The following is a 16,095-nucleotide window of genomic DNA, read 5'->3' as shown; positions in this document are numbered from 1 at the left end:
TCCGCGAGGTTGGGAGTCGCCGACCAGGTAGGTAGGGGACTAAGAATTAAAGTTTCCCCCTTCACCCCTACACCACCACCACCACATAAAATCCCTCCAAACTAACTGACTAACATTTATGCAATGATTCTCCCGGTCTCCGGGGAGGAGGCAGCTGCTCCAGACTTTTCAAGCCGCCCGCGCTACCTACCTAATCTACGCTAAAAATCTTCCATTCTGAAATCCGAAAATGTCCGAAATCCGACAAGTGTCTGGTCCCAAGGCTTTCGGATAAAAGGTTGTGCACCTGTATCTCTAAACCCTAAACTAAACATAAAAGCTATCATTTTAGGTACAAATGATGTGTTTAACCAATTGAGATTATTTCTAATAGTCATAAGTCATAGAGTTGTCGGTGTGGAAACAGGCCCTTTGGCCGAACTTACCCACAAGCCTCATTTACACTGGTCCCACCTGCCTATGTTTGGCCCATATGCCTCTAAACCTATCCTATCCAAGTACCTGTCTAAATGTTTTTTAAATGTTGCAATAGTACTTGCTTCTACGTCTTCCTGCAACTTGTTCCATACACCCTTTATTTTTTGTGTGAAAACGTTACCCCTCAGGTTCCTATTAAATCGTCCCCCCCCCCCCCCCCCCCCCCCCCCCCCCTTAAACCTATGTCCTCTGGTTCTCAATTCCCTTACTCTGGGCAAGAGACCCTGTGTGTTTATCCAATCTATTCCTCTCATGATTTTGTACATCTCTATAAGATCACCCTTCATCCTCCTGCACTCCAAGGAATAGAGTCCCAGCCTGCTCAACCTCTCCCTATAGCTCAGGCCCTCGAGTCCTGGCAACATCCCCGTAAATCTTCTCTGCACCCTTTCCAGCTTGACAACATCTTTCCTATAACATGGTGTCCATAACTGAACACAATACTCTAAATGTGACCTCACCAACGTCTTATACAACTGCAACATGACCTCTCAACTTCTATAATAAACGCTCTGACCAATGAAGGCCAATGTGCCGAAAGCTTTTTTGACCACCCTAGGATGCCACTTTCAAGGAACTATGTAATTGCACTCCTAGATCCCTCTGCTCTACAACTCCCCAGAGCCCAACTATTCACTGTGTATGATTTGCCCATGTTAGACATCCCAAAATGCAACAAATCACATTTCTCTGTATTTAATTCCATCAAACATTCCTCAGCCCACCTGCCCAACTGATCAAGATCCTGCTGCAATTGTGGACAAGGATATTCACTATTTAAAATACCTTCCACTTTTGTGTCATCAGAAAATTTGGTAATGTTTTGACATTGTTTTTTTCTGTAAAGCACTGTTGTGTGAATTGAACCATCAGATCACTGAAGGACGACAAATCAATATTGCCAGGTAATACAGAAAACATTTACTGTCTAGGATCATTTAAACAGAGGATCCCTGGAGAGTATTGTAGAACAGTGATCTTGAGGCAGATGTGCCCAGAGTTCCCTGAAAGTGGCAACACAAGTAGACAGGGTGGGGAAGATGGTGTTTGGCACGCATGCCTTGAGTACAAGGCATTGAGTACAAGAGTTGGGATTTCATATTGCAACTGTATGACTCATCGGTGAGATCAACTAGGAGTATTGCATGCAGTTCTGGTCATCTGGCATTCTTTCTAGAAAGTGCAGCTCATGTGTGGGATGGGTATAGTTTGACTTAGTAACAGATTATAACTTTGAGCAGATTTGAAGTGTTTACTGTGGACTTTTCAACTTGTTTTGAATTGGACTTATCAAAATCTAGAATCTCAATTGCTGTTCCATTTTTGTTCCCTTCAAAAACGGTGTTGAATTCGTTATTGGATGAATGGAGGACCTCCATTAATAGGCCATTAGATATTGTTTTCTTGTTCATTTGCAAGAAATGGTTTCCAATGGCGATTCTGGCCTTTGCTGTCCATTCCTACCTGCTCTTAAGGTGGTTAGGAGTCGCCCACATTGATTGGAGATACAGAGAGACTGGGCTGGTAAGGATTCTACCAGATTCAGATCTATTCCCAGAAAAACTTTAGTTCAGCAAAAGTTTGTTGTTAATGACAATCTGGTGGTTTCATGGTCACTGTTAATAAAATCAGTTTTAATTCCAGATGCGTTTATTTCTTGCCACGCTGGGATTCAAACTTGCATTTCTAGATCAATAGCCAGGCTTTCAGGAGCCGGTCCAATTAAATACTCGCACTGTCATCTAATATAACCTGCCTCCACCTTTGTTCTGGGAGAAATAGGTGCAGGAAACATCCTGAATGCACTGACAAAAAATGATCATATTTCTGACTTGTGGCTTTGCTAATCCAGCTGATAATTAAGATGGGGACTTGAGTAAATCACAGAGTGCTGGAGTAACTCAGCAGGTCGAGCAGCATCTGTGGAGGGAATGGATGGGCGATGTTTCAGATCGGGATTCTTCTTCAGTCTGAAGAAGGGTTCTGACATGAAGTGTCAACCTGCTGAGTTGCTCTCCAACAACTTGTGTTTTACAGACGAAAGTAAACTGCCTCCCCTCTGCTTTTGCTTCAGGCTGCGGATCAGGAATGACAAGATGCAACATTGCAGATGCTAAAATGTGTGCTATCAGTGGCTGTTATTGAATTGATGTAACAAAAAGTTAAATCAAAGGGAGCAAAACAATTCCAACATGGCTTGTATCTATTCTAATTTATCTAAATTATAAATATAATGAGAAATTAAAGTTAAAATATAACGTCACGCAGGTGACGCCCACGTCGTGACGCGTAAATGATGTCACGTAAATGACGCGCAAATGACGCCCATGTGGGACAGGCCATTTAAGGACAAAAAGCCACACAAATTACTGGAGTAATTCAGCTGATCTGGCAACAACTCTGGAGAAAATGGGCAGGTAACGTTTCAGGTTCGGACCTCTTTTGTCCCAACCGGAAACGTTACCTATTCATGTTCTCCAGAGATGCTGTGTGACTCACTGAGTTACTCCAGCACTTTATGTCTTTTTTTGTAAACCAGCATCTGCAGATCCTTCTTAACTCCTTCTGTAACAGAGTCCTTCCGTCCGTTCTCTCTGTGACTGCGTGGGATTTCACCGGGAGCTCCAGTTTCCTCCCATATTCCATAAATGTACAGGTTAGAAGGTTAATTGGCTTTTGTAAATTGTAAATTGACCCAAGGGTATAGGATAGTGCTAGTGTACGAGGTGATTGCTGGTCGGCATGGACTCAGTGGGCCAAAGGGCACTGTATCTCCAAAGTCCAAAACACTCCTCTTTCAGGACCATGTACATCGGGTTTCAAGAATTCAAATGTCCGTTTTTTCCATGGAAAAAATAAAGGCGGAATTATATTAAAGGCACAAAGCCAAAAGATCAAAACCTTTCATCGATCTGGATCTGAAAACGCCAACTGTTAAGATTGTAATACTTGCTCCCTCCACCAGGTGCCAGTATTGCAACAGATTAACCAGCATTCTGGCTGAAAAAAGCTGGGCATAAATAAGCAGCAGGAAATACACAAGAAAAATCACAATCCCTACCTACCCTATAGCATGCAGAATTTTGGATGAATGATTGCTTAGCATTATTTTGCTGATGGCATAGTTGTTGTGATACTCGGCCAATTCTGCACATGAATCATTGCAAAAGTTACCAACCTCTCGAGCTTTGTTCACAGAGACTAGGTTTTATACAGGTTGAAAATCCAATCAAATGGGAGTTAATTTTGAAGTAAATGAGGCTAGGATAAAAAAGAAATTAACCAACACAATTTATTTTGGGTTACATATCAATGTTGCTTTTTTCTTTTACGAAAGACGATGGCAGAATTCTAACATTCATCCTTTGATGGCTGATTATACAGAGTTATGCAATTGTGTAAGTAGCGGCAGTGTACCTTTGGACATTCCAGTGGATTCGAAAGATGTTTCTTCTCAAGTTGTGCTGTTCTTTCATTTGTACAACCACGGATAACATCAGAAACCAAATTGATCATAAAAGGATCAAGTTAGAAACAAAATTCAAACAGATGAGATTAAAACAATACCCTAGAAAGGTAAGAGAGTTTTAAGACGCATCTGGAAATGGGGCCCGGGGGCAGGAGGGGGAGAAGAGTTAAATATATATTTGGATATTGAATTCATATTTGTTGGGCTAGCAACGCCTCATGGCATGGGCATTGTTTGAGCTTCCACTATAAATAGACAATTGGATGAAATTATGAGTAAAGGGCCTGTCCCACGAGCATGCGACTCCATGCGGCAAGCGCGACCTAAAGGGCCGGTCCCACCAGCATGTGCCTGCATGTGGCAAGCGCGACCTAACGTGGTCGCTTGAGCCGTACGGCCTCGCGGGGCCGGTCCCACTTTGATCGCCGGAGCCGTATGGAGTTGTGCTTGGCTGGTCCTGACATCGCGCGGGGCTCCGAAAAACTGATCGTGTTCAAAAATTCCGCGCGGCAACGGCCTGCCGGCCCGCAGCCGCCTCGACGCCGTACGTCACGCGCGAACGTCCCGCGGACTTCGCTCGAACTTCATGTTACTCACTCGACCTCCGCGCGGCCCCCGCGTCTGGTTAAGTCGCGCTTGCCGCATGGAGTCGCTTAGGTCGCGCTTGCCGCATGGAGCCGCATGCTCGTGGGACAGGCCCTTTACTGTGTAAAATATCATTACAGGTCAGCTGCCAAAACTGGCTCATGCTCAGTGCGAATGTGACACAACAATTCAAGTCATGTTGAAAAGGAATCTGATTGGGGTTTATGACTTGTGACACTAGGAAAGGTGAACAGTATCTTCCAGAAAGCTGCGGGCCGAAGGGCCTGATCCCGTGCTGCTCTTGTGAAATGGAGGATAGTAGAGGGGCAGGAGGTAAGTACTGCAAAACCTATTGCCCAAAGTAACTTCCACGCAAAAATAAAAGACTTGCGATCATCTGCCGATTGTTCTTCCACATCTAACAGTTATGGAGGCGAAATGCATGCAATATTTGTTAAATCAGGCACGATAACCTTTGACCAGTTCCGTTTCTCTGCTTCATGGTTGCCCATTGACCTCTCGTTGCTGAGTCGCATCTTGCAGTGTTGAATGCTTCTTTCACTTTAGTTTGAATTTTTCATGCTGACAAAATCCCATGCCATCCTTTGCCTTGTAACACGTGTACACATTTGTTTTGCATTGCCTTAACATGCAATCTGTTTAACATCCAACAACATCCAACAGTGGTTTTAAAAATGACCTTGCTCACAGCACAAAGTAATGCCTTTGCAGTAAAGCAGTGCTGCCATTGTTACCAGTGCAATACCATCTGTCAATGGCTACTTCTAAAAGGATCCTGTCTCTGCGCATCAATTTAGGACACATACAGTGCAGAGGACTGATTTCAAGCATCCTCACACAAGAAGAGCTAAGGAGAAACATTTTTCTATGAATAGACGATAAACCAAACCACTCGTACATTCCAGCAGTGGAGAGAGAGAAATAAAGCAAAGAACAATTGATTCATAATATGGGTCTGGCAGACAAAGGATGCACAGACAATTCCAGTTCTCAGTCCTGATGTTTAAATAATTGATGTTCCTTAAACCTGCTTATGGTGTCTGTATATTTCTGCAGAAGACAGCAAGCCCTTTGCAATCGGTGGCACTGGATAGAGCTGCATAGCCTGCCCGCTGCTAAATTGCTTCTTAGCAGCTTTTCAGACGCAAGCTTGCAGCAGAATTGTTGCAGTGTACTCGTTGTTTTCACTCTTAGTTTTTGAGCAGAGGGGTTTTGCTACATGCAGAAACTCAATAGAGATCTCAGCACAGCCACATATCTTGTTGAAGCACAACTGGAGGTTGTCCTAATCCAGTTGAGTACGAGCCATGTTTAGCTGGTCATCCATCTTTGGAGATGACGCGTGGAGGCTTAACTGCTGTCGTGCATGCTCTTTCTGCGGCTGGGGTTGTCTCTGCTCCCTTGTCTCTTTTGGTGCATCTCCTCCCACTTGCACCTATTCCGGATAATCCCATTTAGCATTGGCTTCAGCCTTGGGTTGACTTGCGCCAGAGCCTGGGAATCAATGGAGAAAAAGGGTGTAAATGCATCTTGTTGAGAAATTCTACCACAGTGCGAATCAGAGCCGCTAATTTTAATGGGACATAAAGTTTCTTTCCTCTGTTATGTGTTTTTGGAGCCTTGAATTTTGAAATTGTAGCTAGAAAATTAATAAAATTTGAAGGAAAATGAACTGAATTAACATAATTTGATTGGAAGATCCATTTAGATGGCATAAATATACATCAAATGCATTTTTAAGTTTCTCTAAATATTCATCACCAGATAAGACTATAGCAAAATATACCAGGATTCACTCAATATTCATAACCAGATATCACTGTACCTATACTAACTCAAACGTGTGACAAGTGATTATGGGTGCAAGATAAATTTTCAACTGATCGAAAATAATCCAGTGGCTCAATCCAATGTTGGATTCGTGTTGGCATGATAACTTTCTAGAAGCAAGAGACATCAAAGGGAAGGGGAAGAGTGTGGGAACATCATTAAGACCTGGCTAGTAGTGAAGGAACAGCAGACTTGAAGGGCTGAATGGCCTGCTGCAGCTCATGTTCATTATGATTTTACACACAGTCACCCAAAATGTTCCTTCACAGTTTGTAATACGACAGGAGGTACTCACATCTTGCAAAATCCTTCACACTCCGTAAAATTTAGATTGTAATAAATTGCAACGTGAACCACACACCACTCCTGTGTCCGAGTCAACTCTCGCGACCACAATATCATTCCTTAACATTTGCCAATCTCACCAAATTAGTCCCATTATTTTGAATATTAATGTTAAAATTAATGTTCTATCAGTAAGTATTGATAGTTCATTCCTTGTATCATTAGAACAGAAGAGAGAACAAGCATGGGCCTTTCTGCCTGCAATGTTTGTGCCTAACAATGATGCCAAATTAAACTGATCTTATCAGCCTGTACATGATCCATAAGCCTCCATTCCCTGCACTTTCATTAAAACAAACGTCATTGTAATGGAGACACAAGGAGGTGCAGATGCTGGAATCTTGAGCAAAACACAAAGTGCTAGGGTAATTCAGCCTGTCAGGAGGGGAAATAATCCAATACCTGTGGAGGGAACGGATAGGTGATGTTTCAGTATCCTAAACAGTCATCTGTCTCTTCCCTCTGCAGGTATTGCCTGGTCTGCTGAATTACTCCAGCACTTTATGTTTCAGACATTGTAATGGCTCCCTTTGTAAACATGTGCAGTTTGTCTCTTCCATAGACTATATGGGACACATTCATTCATCTAAAATTTCACAGCTTTAAGAAACAGTTTGTATTTTGTTTAAGATTTAGAAGGCCCACTTATCCCTTATTATATTGATCTCTGGAGTATTGAGCTTTCTCTACAAGAAATGACCCACGGGAAGAAGGCTGTCTCCAACATTAGCCAGAACTTCCCACACAGACCAGCTTAGAGTCATAGTCATACAATGTGGAAACAGGCCCTTTGGCTTAACTTGTCCACACCAACCAACATGTCCCATCTACATGTCGCACCTGCTTGCATTTGACCCGTATCCTAAACATATCCTATCCATGTACCTGACTAAATGTTTCTTAAACGTCGCGCTAGTACCTGCCTCATCGACCTTCTCCGGCAGCTCTTTCCATACATCCGCCACCCCTTTCGTTAAAAAGTTACCCCTTAGGTTCCTATTAAATCTTTCCCCCCTCTACTTAAACATACGTCCTCTGGGTCTCGATTCCCCTACTCTGGGTAAGAGACAATGTGCATCTACCCGATCTATTCCGCTCATGATTTTGTAGAGACCTAGCCTGCCCAACCTTGGAAGAAGGTCGCTACAGTTGGATAATTAAGTAGCTAATATGAACATTGGCAGGTTCAGCTGGCTGAAGACAGAGCAAGTTAAGGCAAATTCAGTCAGCTGCAGATCAGACGAATAGTGTTGAAACTTCATTAAACCTATCGCTCTAAGCTGATGATACAGCAATCATGTGTTTCACATTCAGATCCAACCCCTGCACCACAATGCACAAGTTACAACTCCAATTTATCTTAGACACAAGTAACTGCAGATGCTGGATTCCAAATTAGACACATGGTGCTGGAGTAACTATAGGGTGGCACAGTGGTGCAGCTGGTAGAGCTGCTGCCTCACAGCGCCAGAGACCGAGGTTTGATACTGATTTTGGGTGCTGTCTGTGTGGAGTTTGCACGTTCTCTCTATGACCACATGTGTTTCCTACAGGTGCTTTGGTTTCCTCTCACAACCCAAAGATGTAGGAGGAGAACTTCTGCTAAGTAGGCATACCTTGAGGAGATTTCACAGAGGAGCAGACAAAATGTGTAGGAAGGAACTGCAGATGCTGGTTTACACTAAAGATAAGACACAAAATGCTCGAGTAACTCAGCGGGACGGGAGAGAAGTTATCTTCCTCTCTCTGATGAGAATTCCGCAACACCCTCTATCGTTGCCCCCCACCCACTGTGATGCCTCGTAGTCACCTGCCCCTCAGCTGACAATGATCCATTCTACATTTTCCTTGATCTTTGTCCCGATCTTTCTTTTCCTCACCTTACCCATATCTCTAGGCTCCCTCTCCCCGACTCTCACTGAAGAAGGGCCTCGACCCGAAACATCACCCATTCCATCTATCCAGAGATACTGCCTGTCCTACTGAGTTATTCAAGCATTTTTGGACATACATAGTCATATTTAGATTTAATGATTTAATGAAATATGAAATGAACAAAAATCTACATCGACTGCATAGCGAAAGACTCTGAATGTATGCAGTAGTGTGTTTTTTTCATAAAACTATTAAACTCAACTGGAAATACAATCAAGATGTTGTCTTTTAAAGTATACCATAAAAAATAGTGGCAATCGATACACTTTTGTTCACACTTAGAAGTACAGCCATGGATATGAATGAAGATATGTTTGCAGTTGAATCTGAGGAGGACATACTGTACATTAATTTACAGGAAGTACAGTGGCACAACAGTAATGCTGCTGCCCCACTGTGGCAGAGACCAGGGTACTGACTGCATGGAGTTTGCACGTTCTCTCTGTAACTGCGTGGATTTCCCCCAGATGCTTCATTTTTTTTCCCACATCCCAAAGACGTGCGGGTTTACAACTACTATGAATGGTCGGGGTGGACTCGATGGGCAGAAGGGCCTGTTTCCATGCAATATCTCTAAATCAAACTGAAAGGATTCGTTCTCAAAGTACATATCTACCTGGTCAATTTTATGCTGTGCACGCCATACGCAAGACTTCAGATTGAACTGATTCTAGGATATAGCTCAACAGGTTAGGCAGCATCTCTGGAGAACATGGATATGTGACGTGTCGGGTCGAGACCCTTCTTCAGACCTTAGATAACCTTCCTTTTTGTAGAAACAAGGAATTACAGATGCTGGTTCACAAAAGAGACACAAAGTGCTGGAGAAACTCAGCGGATCGGGCAGCATCTCTGGAGAACATGGGTAACATTTTTTTAAAAAGCGAATAAGAAGTGTAAGGAAATATTCATAAAATAATATTGAACAGTCCAGAAAATCTGCGGAATGTTAGTTTGATTGTATGTTTGGGTCTCAGTATCATCCTGCGTGAAATATTTGACTTATTTGCTTCGTAGGAAGGCAGACACTTTACAAATCAATGAAACAGCACGACTGAACATAGTCATATTTAAATAGTATTTTCAGACTGTGGGCTAGGCTATTCAGGAGTGAACTGGGAAGATTTATTTTTCACATGGGGGCAGTGAATCTTTGAAATCCTCTATCCTGGTGGGCAGGGGAATCTCAGTCATTGAATTTATTAAAAAACTAAGGCTTTATGTAGCACAATCACCCAAATTAATTATATCTGTTGAAAAGTCTGTCTAATCTTCCCGCAGACTAATACTCCATCCAAATGTGAACGCTGCTATCAAAATATTCAAGTGAGATTTCGAAGCCCGAAGACATATTCACGGACATTTAAGCTAATACTTCCTTCCTTTGAAAAACGTATTAGCTAAAATGTCTGAACGTCCTCTTTGAAATTGAATCTTCTGACAGTATCAGTTCATCTTGAGAGACATGGACCGAACAATAAATGGCCTACAGTGGAAAGTAATTCCACTACAGATTGTCCAAAGTGCAAACCCTGTTTGGTTCAATAATAACAGTCGTGAGTCGTAAGTTTGTCAACTGTGTTCGCTGCCTAGTACTGTGCTCTTGGCTCACATGAACAATTGGCTGTTATGGTTCAACTTGTCAGCGCTGCATTGAAATAGCAAGAGAGTGCACTACCATTTATTAACTGATTGTCACAAACATATTGGAGTGTACGTAGAACTAATTACTTCGCTAGCTGCAAGCCAAACATATCATGTGGGAAGATCAATTGTTCCCTTCCTGAACTGTGCAGTTGAAGGCTGGCGTTTGGCAAACTCCCTTCTCACAGAGATACAACTGGCGTGGTAAGGAGAAATTTTTCAATGAATAAATGAAATCATATTTATAAACGCCATCCTCTCTTTTTTATTTAATTGTGTTCAGAACTTCAACTTAAAAATGATTAGTTTCTAAAGTGGAGATTTCACTATGTCTAAAGTATCAATAAAGTGAAAGCATTAAAGATAGATACAAGTGCTGGCGTGACTCAGCGAATCAGGCAGAATCTCTGGAGAATAAAGATAGGTAACTCAGTGAATCAGGTAGCATCTCTAGAGAAAAGGGTGTGGGTGGCGTTTCAGTCTGAAGAAGGGTCCCGACCCGAAATGTCACCAATCCTTTTTCTCCCAGAGATGTTGCCTGACCCGCTGAGTTACTCCAGCAATTTGAGTCTATCTTTGCTATAACCGCTCTAAATTCTAAGCTCTAATTATGCACGGGGGACTTCAGACTTTTGTTTTGTTTTGCACTATGTTGTTATTTATTTATCTATTTACCATTTTTTGTCTATTTACTATGTTATCTATTGAATACTGTGTTTACAGACCTGTCATGCTGCTGCACGTAAGAATTTTGTTGTTCCCTTTCGGTACACATGACGTTTAGACACTCCTGACCCTTGACTATGCATTCTGTGAATTACCCATGCAAGAAAATTGTTGCCTATTGACCCCACTAAAGAATGGGCAGCACACCATGCATTACTGCTTGTGTATATACTTGCGAGCCAGAGAAGATCCAACATGTTACCTCGTAAAGTGGGACGCAGATCCCATCGATCCATTCCAGCTGTAGTCTTGGAAGTTCATCTTTCCTGTTTCGATCAAAGATGGCCTAGAAACAATAACTGAGAATTACTGGTAGTCTGGTGAAATTAGTATGTCACAGAAATACATCGAAAGTTAACTAAACAGATCGTCGACGGCGGCACGGTGGCACAACGGTAGAGTTACTGCCTTCCAGTGCCAGAGACCTGGGTTCGATCCTGACTATAGGTGCTGTCTGTACGGAGCTTATACGTTCTCCCCATAACTATGTGGGTTTTCCCCAGGTGCTCAGGTTTCCTCCCACATTCCAAAGACGTACAGGTTTGTGGTTTAATTTGACTTCGGTTAAAACAAAATTGCCCCTATTGTGTAGGGTGGTACTAATGTGTACAGGCCCCATAGCAGAAGCATCCACGTTGCAGAGCTGGAAACTGGAACTGTCCTGAGCTAATTCTGCTACCACCATCATCTATTATATCTATTGTACCAACTCCTGCAAAGCTACAACCACCAGCCTACCAAGTTTTAACAAGTGATGGCTCCCACTGATTGTCGCCGGAAACCTGCGTCCTTTTCAGGACAGATGAAGACAGAGGGGCTTGCATCTGCAAAACAACAACTGATTGGAAAGCTCTACAACGAGAATGACTGTGATATCTTATGTCTACAAGAGACCCACAGAGGTCAGCAACAGCAACCCTGGAATGAAGCTAGTTATTGAAAGGCCACATGAGAAATATGGCAGCGTATCTTCAGTAAAAGAGACCTAATCGTTGCTGTTCAACAATTGTCTAACTCTCTCCCAGTTACCTAAAATATGGCAGAATGCTCGTGTGATCGCTATCCTTTAGCCAGGAAAGACCCTAAAGAAGCAATAAGCTACAGACCGATCTCCCTACTATGCCACCTCTTCAAGTTCTTTGAGCGCCCCATCTTGAACAGGCTAAGCTCAATCACAGAGCAACACCTTATACCAGAGCAAGCTTGCTTCCAGCCTGGGAGATCGTGCACCAGCCAAGTGCTCAAACTAACTCAGCACATTGAGGACAGCTTTGAGAGGAATGAACCAACTGTCATCGTCTTTGTTGATCTGACAGCTGCCGACGACACTGTGAACCACCGGCTGCTCCTCAACAAGCTCCATGACATGACAGAGGACTTCCACTTGACCAAACTGATTCAACAGTTACTGGAAAACCGACACTTCTATATTGAGCTAAATGATACATGCAGCAGATGGAGGAAACAAAAGAATGGCCTAGCTCAGGGCAGCGTCATGTACTCATTGCTCCAGTGCTGTTCAATGTGTACATTAATGATCAGCCAGTGTTCCCAGGGACGAGAAGTTTCATATATGCTGACGACCTTGGAATGGCAGCCCACGAGCACTCACATAGATGAGGTACCAGCTACCCTCTCATCATCCTTAGACAACTTGACAAACTACTACAAGACCAACCAACTGAAGGCAAACCCTGCTAAGACCCAAGTTAGCCTGTTCCACCTTCGTAATCGTGAAGCTGGGAGGAAACTGGCCTTAACATGGAATGGTGACCATTTGAGACATTGTGACCACCCTGTCTACCTTGGGGTCACTCTGGACTGAACCCTCTCTGTCAAGCAACACATTGAAAGTGTGAAGGGCAAAGTGAGGATGAGGAACAGCCTCCAACGCAATCTGGCAAACTCGTTGTGAGGTACAAATGCATCCACACTGTGGTCAACTGCTCTTGCACGGTGCTACTCTGCTGCAGAGTACGCTTGTCCTGTTTGGGAGAGATCATTTCATGCGAGGAAAGTTGATGCCACCCTTAATGACAGCTGCAAATACATCACTGGCTGCCTAAAACCAACGGATGTGGATAGCTTGCAGGTCTTGGCTGGTATTGCTCCACCAAGAATCCGCAGATCAGTTGTCGGTAGGACTACTGAACGTAGTAGACAAGTTGGGGACCCCGTCATTCCTGTCAATCCCATCACCCAGCCCCAAAACGGCTGAAGTCAAGGAAGAGCTTCCTTCACACAGTCCAGCCACTGTCACAGTCTCCTCAAGCAACCAGACTAGCCTTGTGGGAAATGGAGCACAGTGAAAATCACCATCACGTTCTTTAAATGCCAGGCACTGCCTGATACAATTTAAAGTATTGCATAGGTTATACTATTCAAAGACCAAATTGAATAAGATCTTCCCAACTGTCTCTCCTCTTTGTGATAAATGTCACTTTCAAGAAGCCACCCTAACTCATACTTTTGTATCCTGTATAAAAATACAAAACATCTGGACGGAAATATTCAATATTATCTCTAAAACACTTAAAACTCAATTTGAGCCAGATCCCCCAAAACTAATAATATTAGGAATGTACGAGGGCTGCCCTAATTTAACAATATTTCAAAGATGTTTCCTTGACTACGGTTTAATAACTGCGAAAAAACTTATCCTTAAATTCTGGAAAAAGATAAGTCCCCACAGTGAAGATGTGGATCACAGAAATGACCGAGACACTACATCTAGAAAAAATAAGGTTGGTCTTGACTGACAAACCAGATCAATTTTCAAAAATATGGTCTCCTTTTATTGAATTTCTTCAACAACATAATGGTTGAACACAAACTCAAAACCGCTGGTAGGGTCGGGTGAGCGGGCGTATGGAAGGGTAGTTGGATATATCCCCGCTTCTTTTACATCTTTGTTAGTTCTGGGGGTTATTTTTTCTTGCTTTTCTTTAAATCTTTTCTTTCCTTTTTCTTTTTTTCTTATCGAGTTATTAGTTCATAAAATGTTAAAACTGAAACAGTACGAAAATTGTATAATTGTTATGTCAACCATTTTCTTTTTGTACAATTGTTTCTAACAAAAAGAAAATCACCAGCACGTAAATATGCCAATCCCAACCAAGGAACAGCTACCACCTGGTTTCAGGTGTAACTGGAAGACCTGGAAGGTGTACAGGGATGGGCTTTGTACAAGGATGGGCTGATGCAAGACCAACAGGGGCTATGCAGATGCGGCAGACACAGAATGTGAATGTGGTACATCTGTACAATCCATGCCACACATACCAAGATGCCCACTTCTTGGTGAACAATGCTGCCTGGAAGATCTAGCGGTGGCAAACGAGAAAGCTGTCCATGGTGCAAGAGCCTGGCCGAACATTTGAAACATAGATGATGGGCACGAAAGAAAGAAGTGTGTACAGGGATCGCTGATTAGTGCGGGTCGGTGAACTGAAGGGGCTGTTTCTGCGCTATATCTATAAACTAAACTAAACTAAAAGAAAGATACCCGAGTGCAGATCCTTAATCAATCTTTTTTTAGTTTATTGTCACGTGTACAGAGGAACAGCGAAAAAGATTTTGTTGCATGCTAACCAGTCAGCGGAAAGATTATACATGATTACAATTGAGACGTCCACAGTGTACAGATAAAGGGAATAACATTTAGTGCAAGATAAAGTCCAGTAAGGTTCAGTTAAAGATAGTCTGAGGATCTCCAATTCATTATTCTTTAGATAGATCTTGACAATAAGACATTGGAACAGAATTAGGCCATTCGGCCAATCAAGTCTGCTCTGACATTTAATCATGGCGGATCTACTTCTCGCTCTCACCCCCATTCTCCTACCCTCTCCTCACAACCGTTGACGCCCTTACTAAACAAGAACCTATCAAATTCCGCTCTAAATTTATCCAATGACTTGGCCTTCAAAACGACTGTGGCAATTAATTCCAAAGAGGCACCGCAGCTCTGGCTAAAGAAATTCCTCCTCATCTCCATTCTAAAGGCATGTCCTTTTATCCTGAGGCTGTGCCCTCTGATCCTAGACTCTCTGGAAACATCCTCTCCACATCCACTCTATCCACGCATTTCATTATTCAGTAAGTTTCAATGAGGTCTCCTCTCCTTTCGTTGTCTCTGTGCTGTACACTGACAATGACTTCTAAACTCCTCCAGCAAGTGCAGGCCCAGGGCTGCGAAATGCTCATCAAACGCTAACCCAAACATCCCTTGGATCATTTTCGTAAGCCTCCTCTGGACGTTCTCCAATGCCAATACATCCTTCCTCAGGTGTGGGGCCCCGATACGGCTCACAATGCTGCAAATGCAGTCTGACCACAGCAGGCCACATGGAGATCATTGGCATTTGGCTACTCAGGGAATGGAGGGATGTGGGAAGACAGAATAGGAGGATGGATACCTTTGTTCTGTTTTCCAAATATTAAACAAGGAATCAGCAGATGTGATGGCCAGAGTTTAAAATGAAAATGCCATCCGATGGCAATACAGACATTCCTGCAGTTTCTGCATTGAACCAGGAAACTGCATTGAAAACATTTGTAGAGCAAAGAACTGCAGATGCTGGTTAATACACAAAAGGACACAAAGTGCTGGAGTAACTCAGCAGGTCAGGCAGCATCTCTGGAGAACATGGATAGATGATGTTTGGGGTTGTGACCCTCCTTCAGACTGTGTGGGGGAGGAGAACGCTGAAAAGGGGAGAGGCAGGAGTGGCAGGTAATAGGTCGACACAGGTGAGAGGAGGTTGACAGGCAGGTGATTTGAATAAAGGCCAGAGATAAGAACAGTAGGTGTGAGATGAGTTTTGAAGCATTGAATTGAATTGAATTGACCTTACGGTCTGAACGAAATTTCGTGCTTGCAGTCATACATACAATCATACAATAATAAACAACACTGAACACAAATTAACATCCACCACAGTGAATCCTCCAAGCACCTCCTCACTGTGGTGGAGGCAAAAATCGTAGGGCTGCAGTCTCTTCCCTCCTCTTCTCCCTCTAAGCATCGCAGATTGTAAAGCCAAGTAGCGTGGAGTGTAGAG

At 43.0% G+C, this 16,095-nt stretch overlaps 1 protein-coding gene across 1 annotated transcript in view; it reads right to left on the bottom strand.

Annotated features, from left to right (window-relative positions):
* Positions 1 to 3,763: 3,763 nt before the first annotated feature.
* Positions 3,764 to 16,095, bottom strand: part of pde11a (phosphodiesterase 11a) — a 165,578-nt gene continuing 153,246 nt past the window's right edge. The window contains exons 19-20 of the mRNA XM_055637901.1: positions 11,235 to 11,318; positions 3,764 to 6,046 (exon numbers count right to left, since the gene is read on the bottom strand). Of these exons, the coding sequence (XP_055493876.1) occupies positions 5,903 to 6,046; positions 11,235 to 11,318 (228 nt within the window). The 3' untranslated portion in view covers positions 3,764 to 5,902. The remainder of the gene's footprint in view (positions 6,047 to 11,234; positions 11,319 to 16,095) is intronic.

Source organism: Leucoraja erinacea, chromosome 7 (genome assembly GCF_028641065.1).
Source record: "Leucoraja erinacea ecotype New England chromosome 7, Leri_hhj_1, whole genome shotgun sequence".
NCBI classification, from domain to species: Eukaryota; Metazoa; Chordata; class Chondrichthyes; order Rajiformes; family Rajidae; genus Leucoraja; species Leucoraja erinaceus.
Note: the sequence above shows the minus strand (reverse complement) of the source record. Positions and strands in the feature narration are given on the sequence as shown.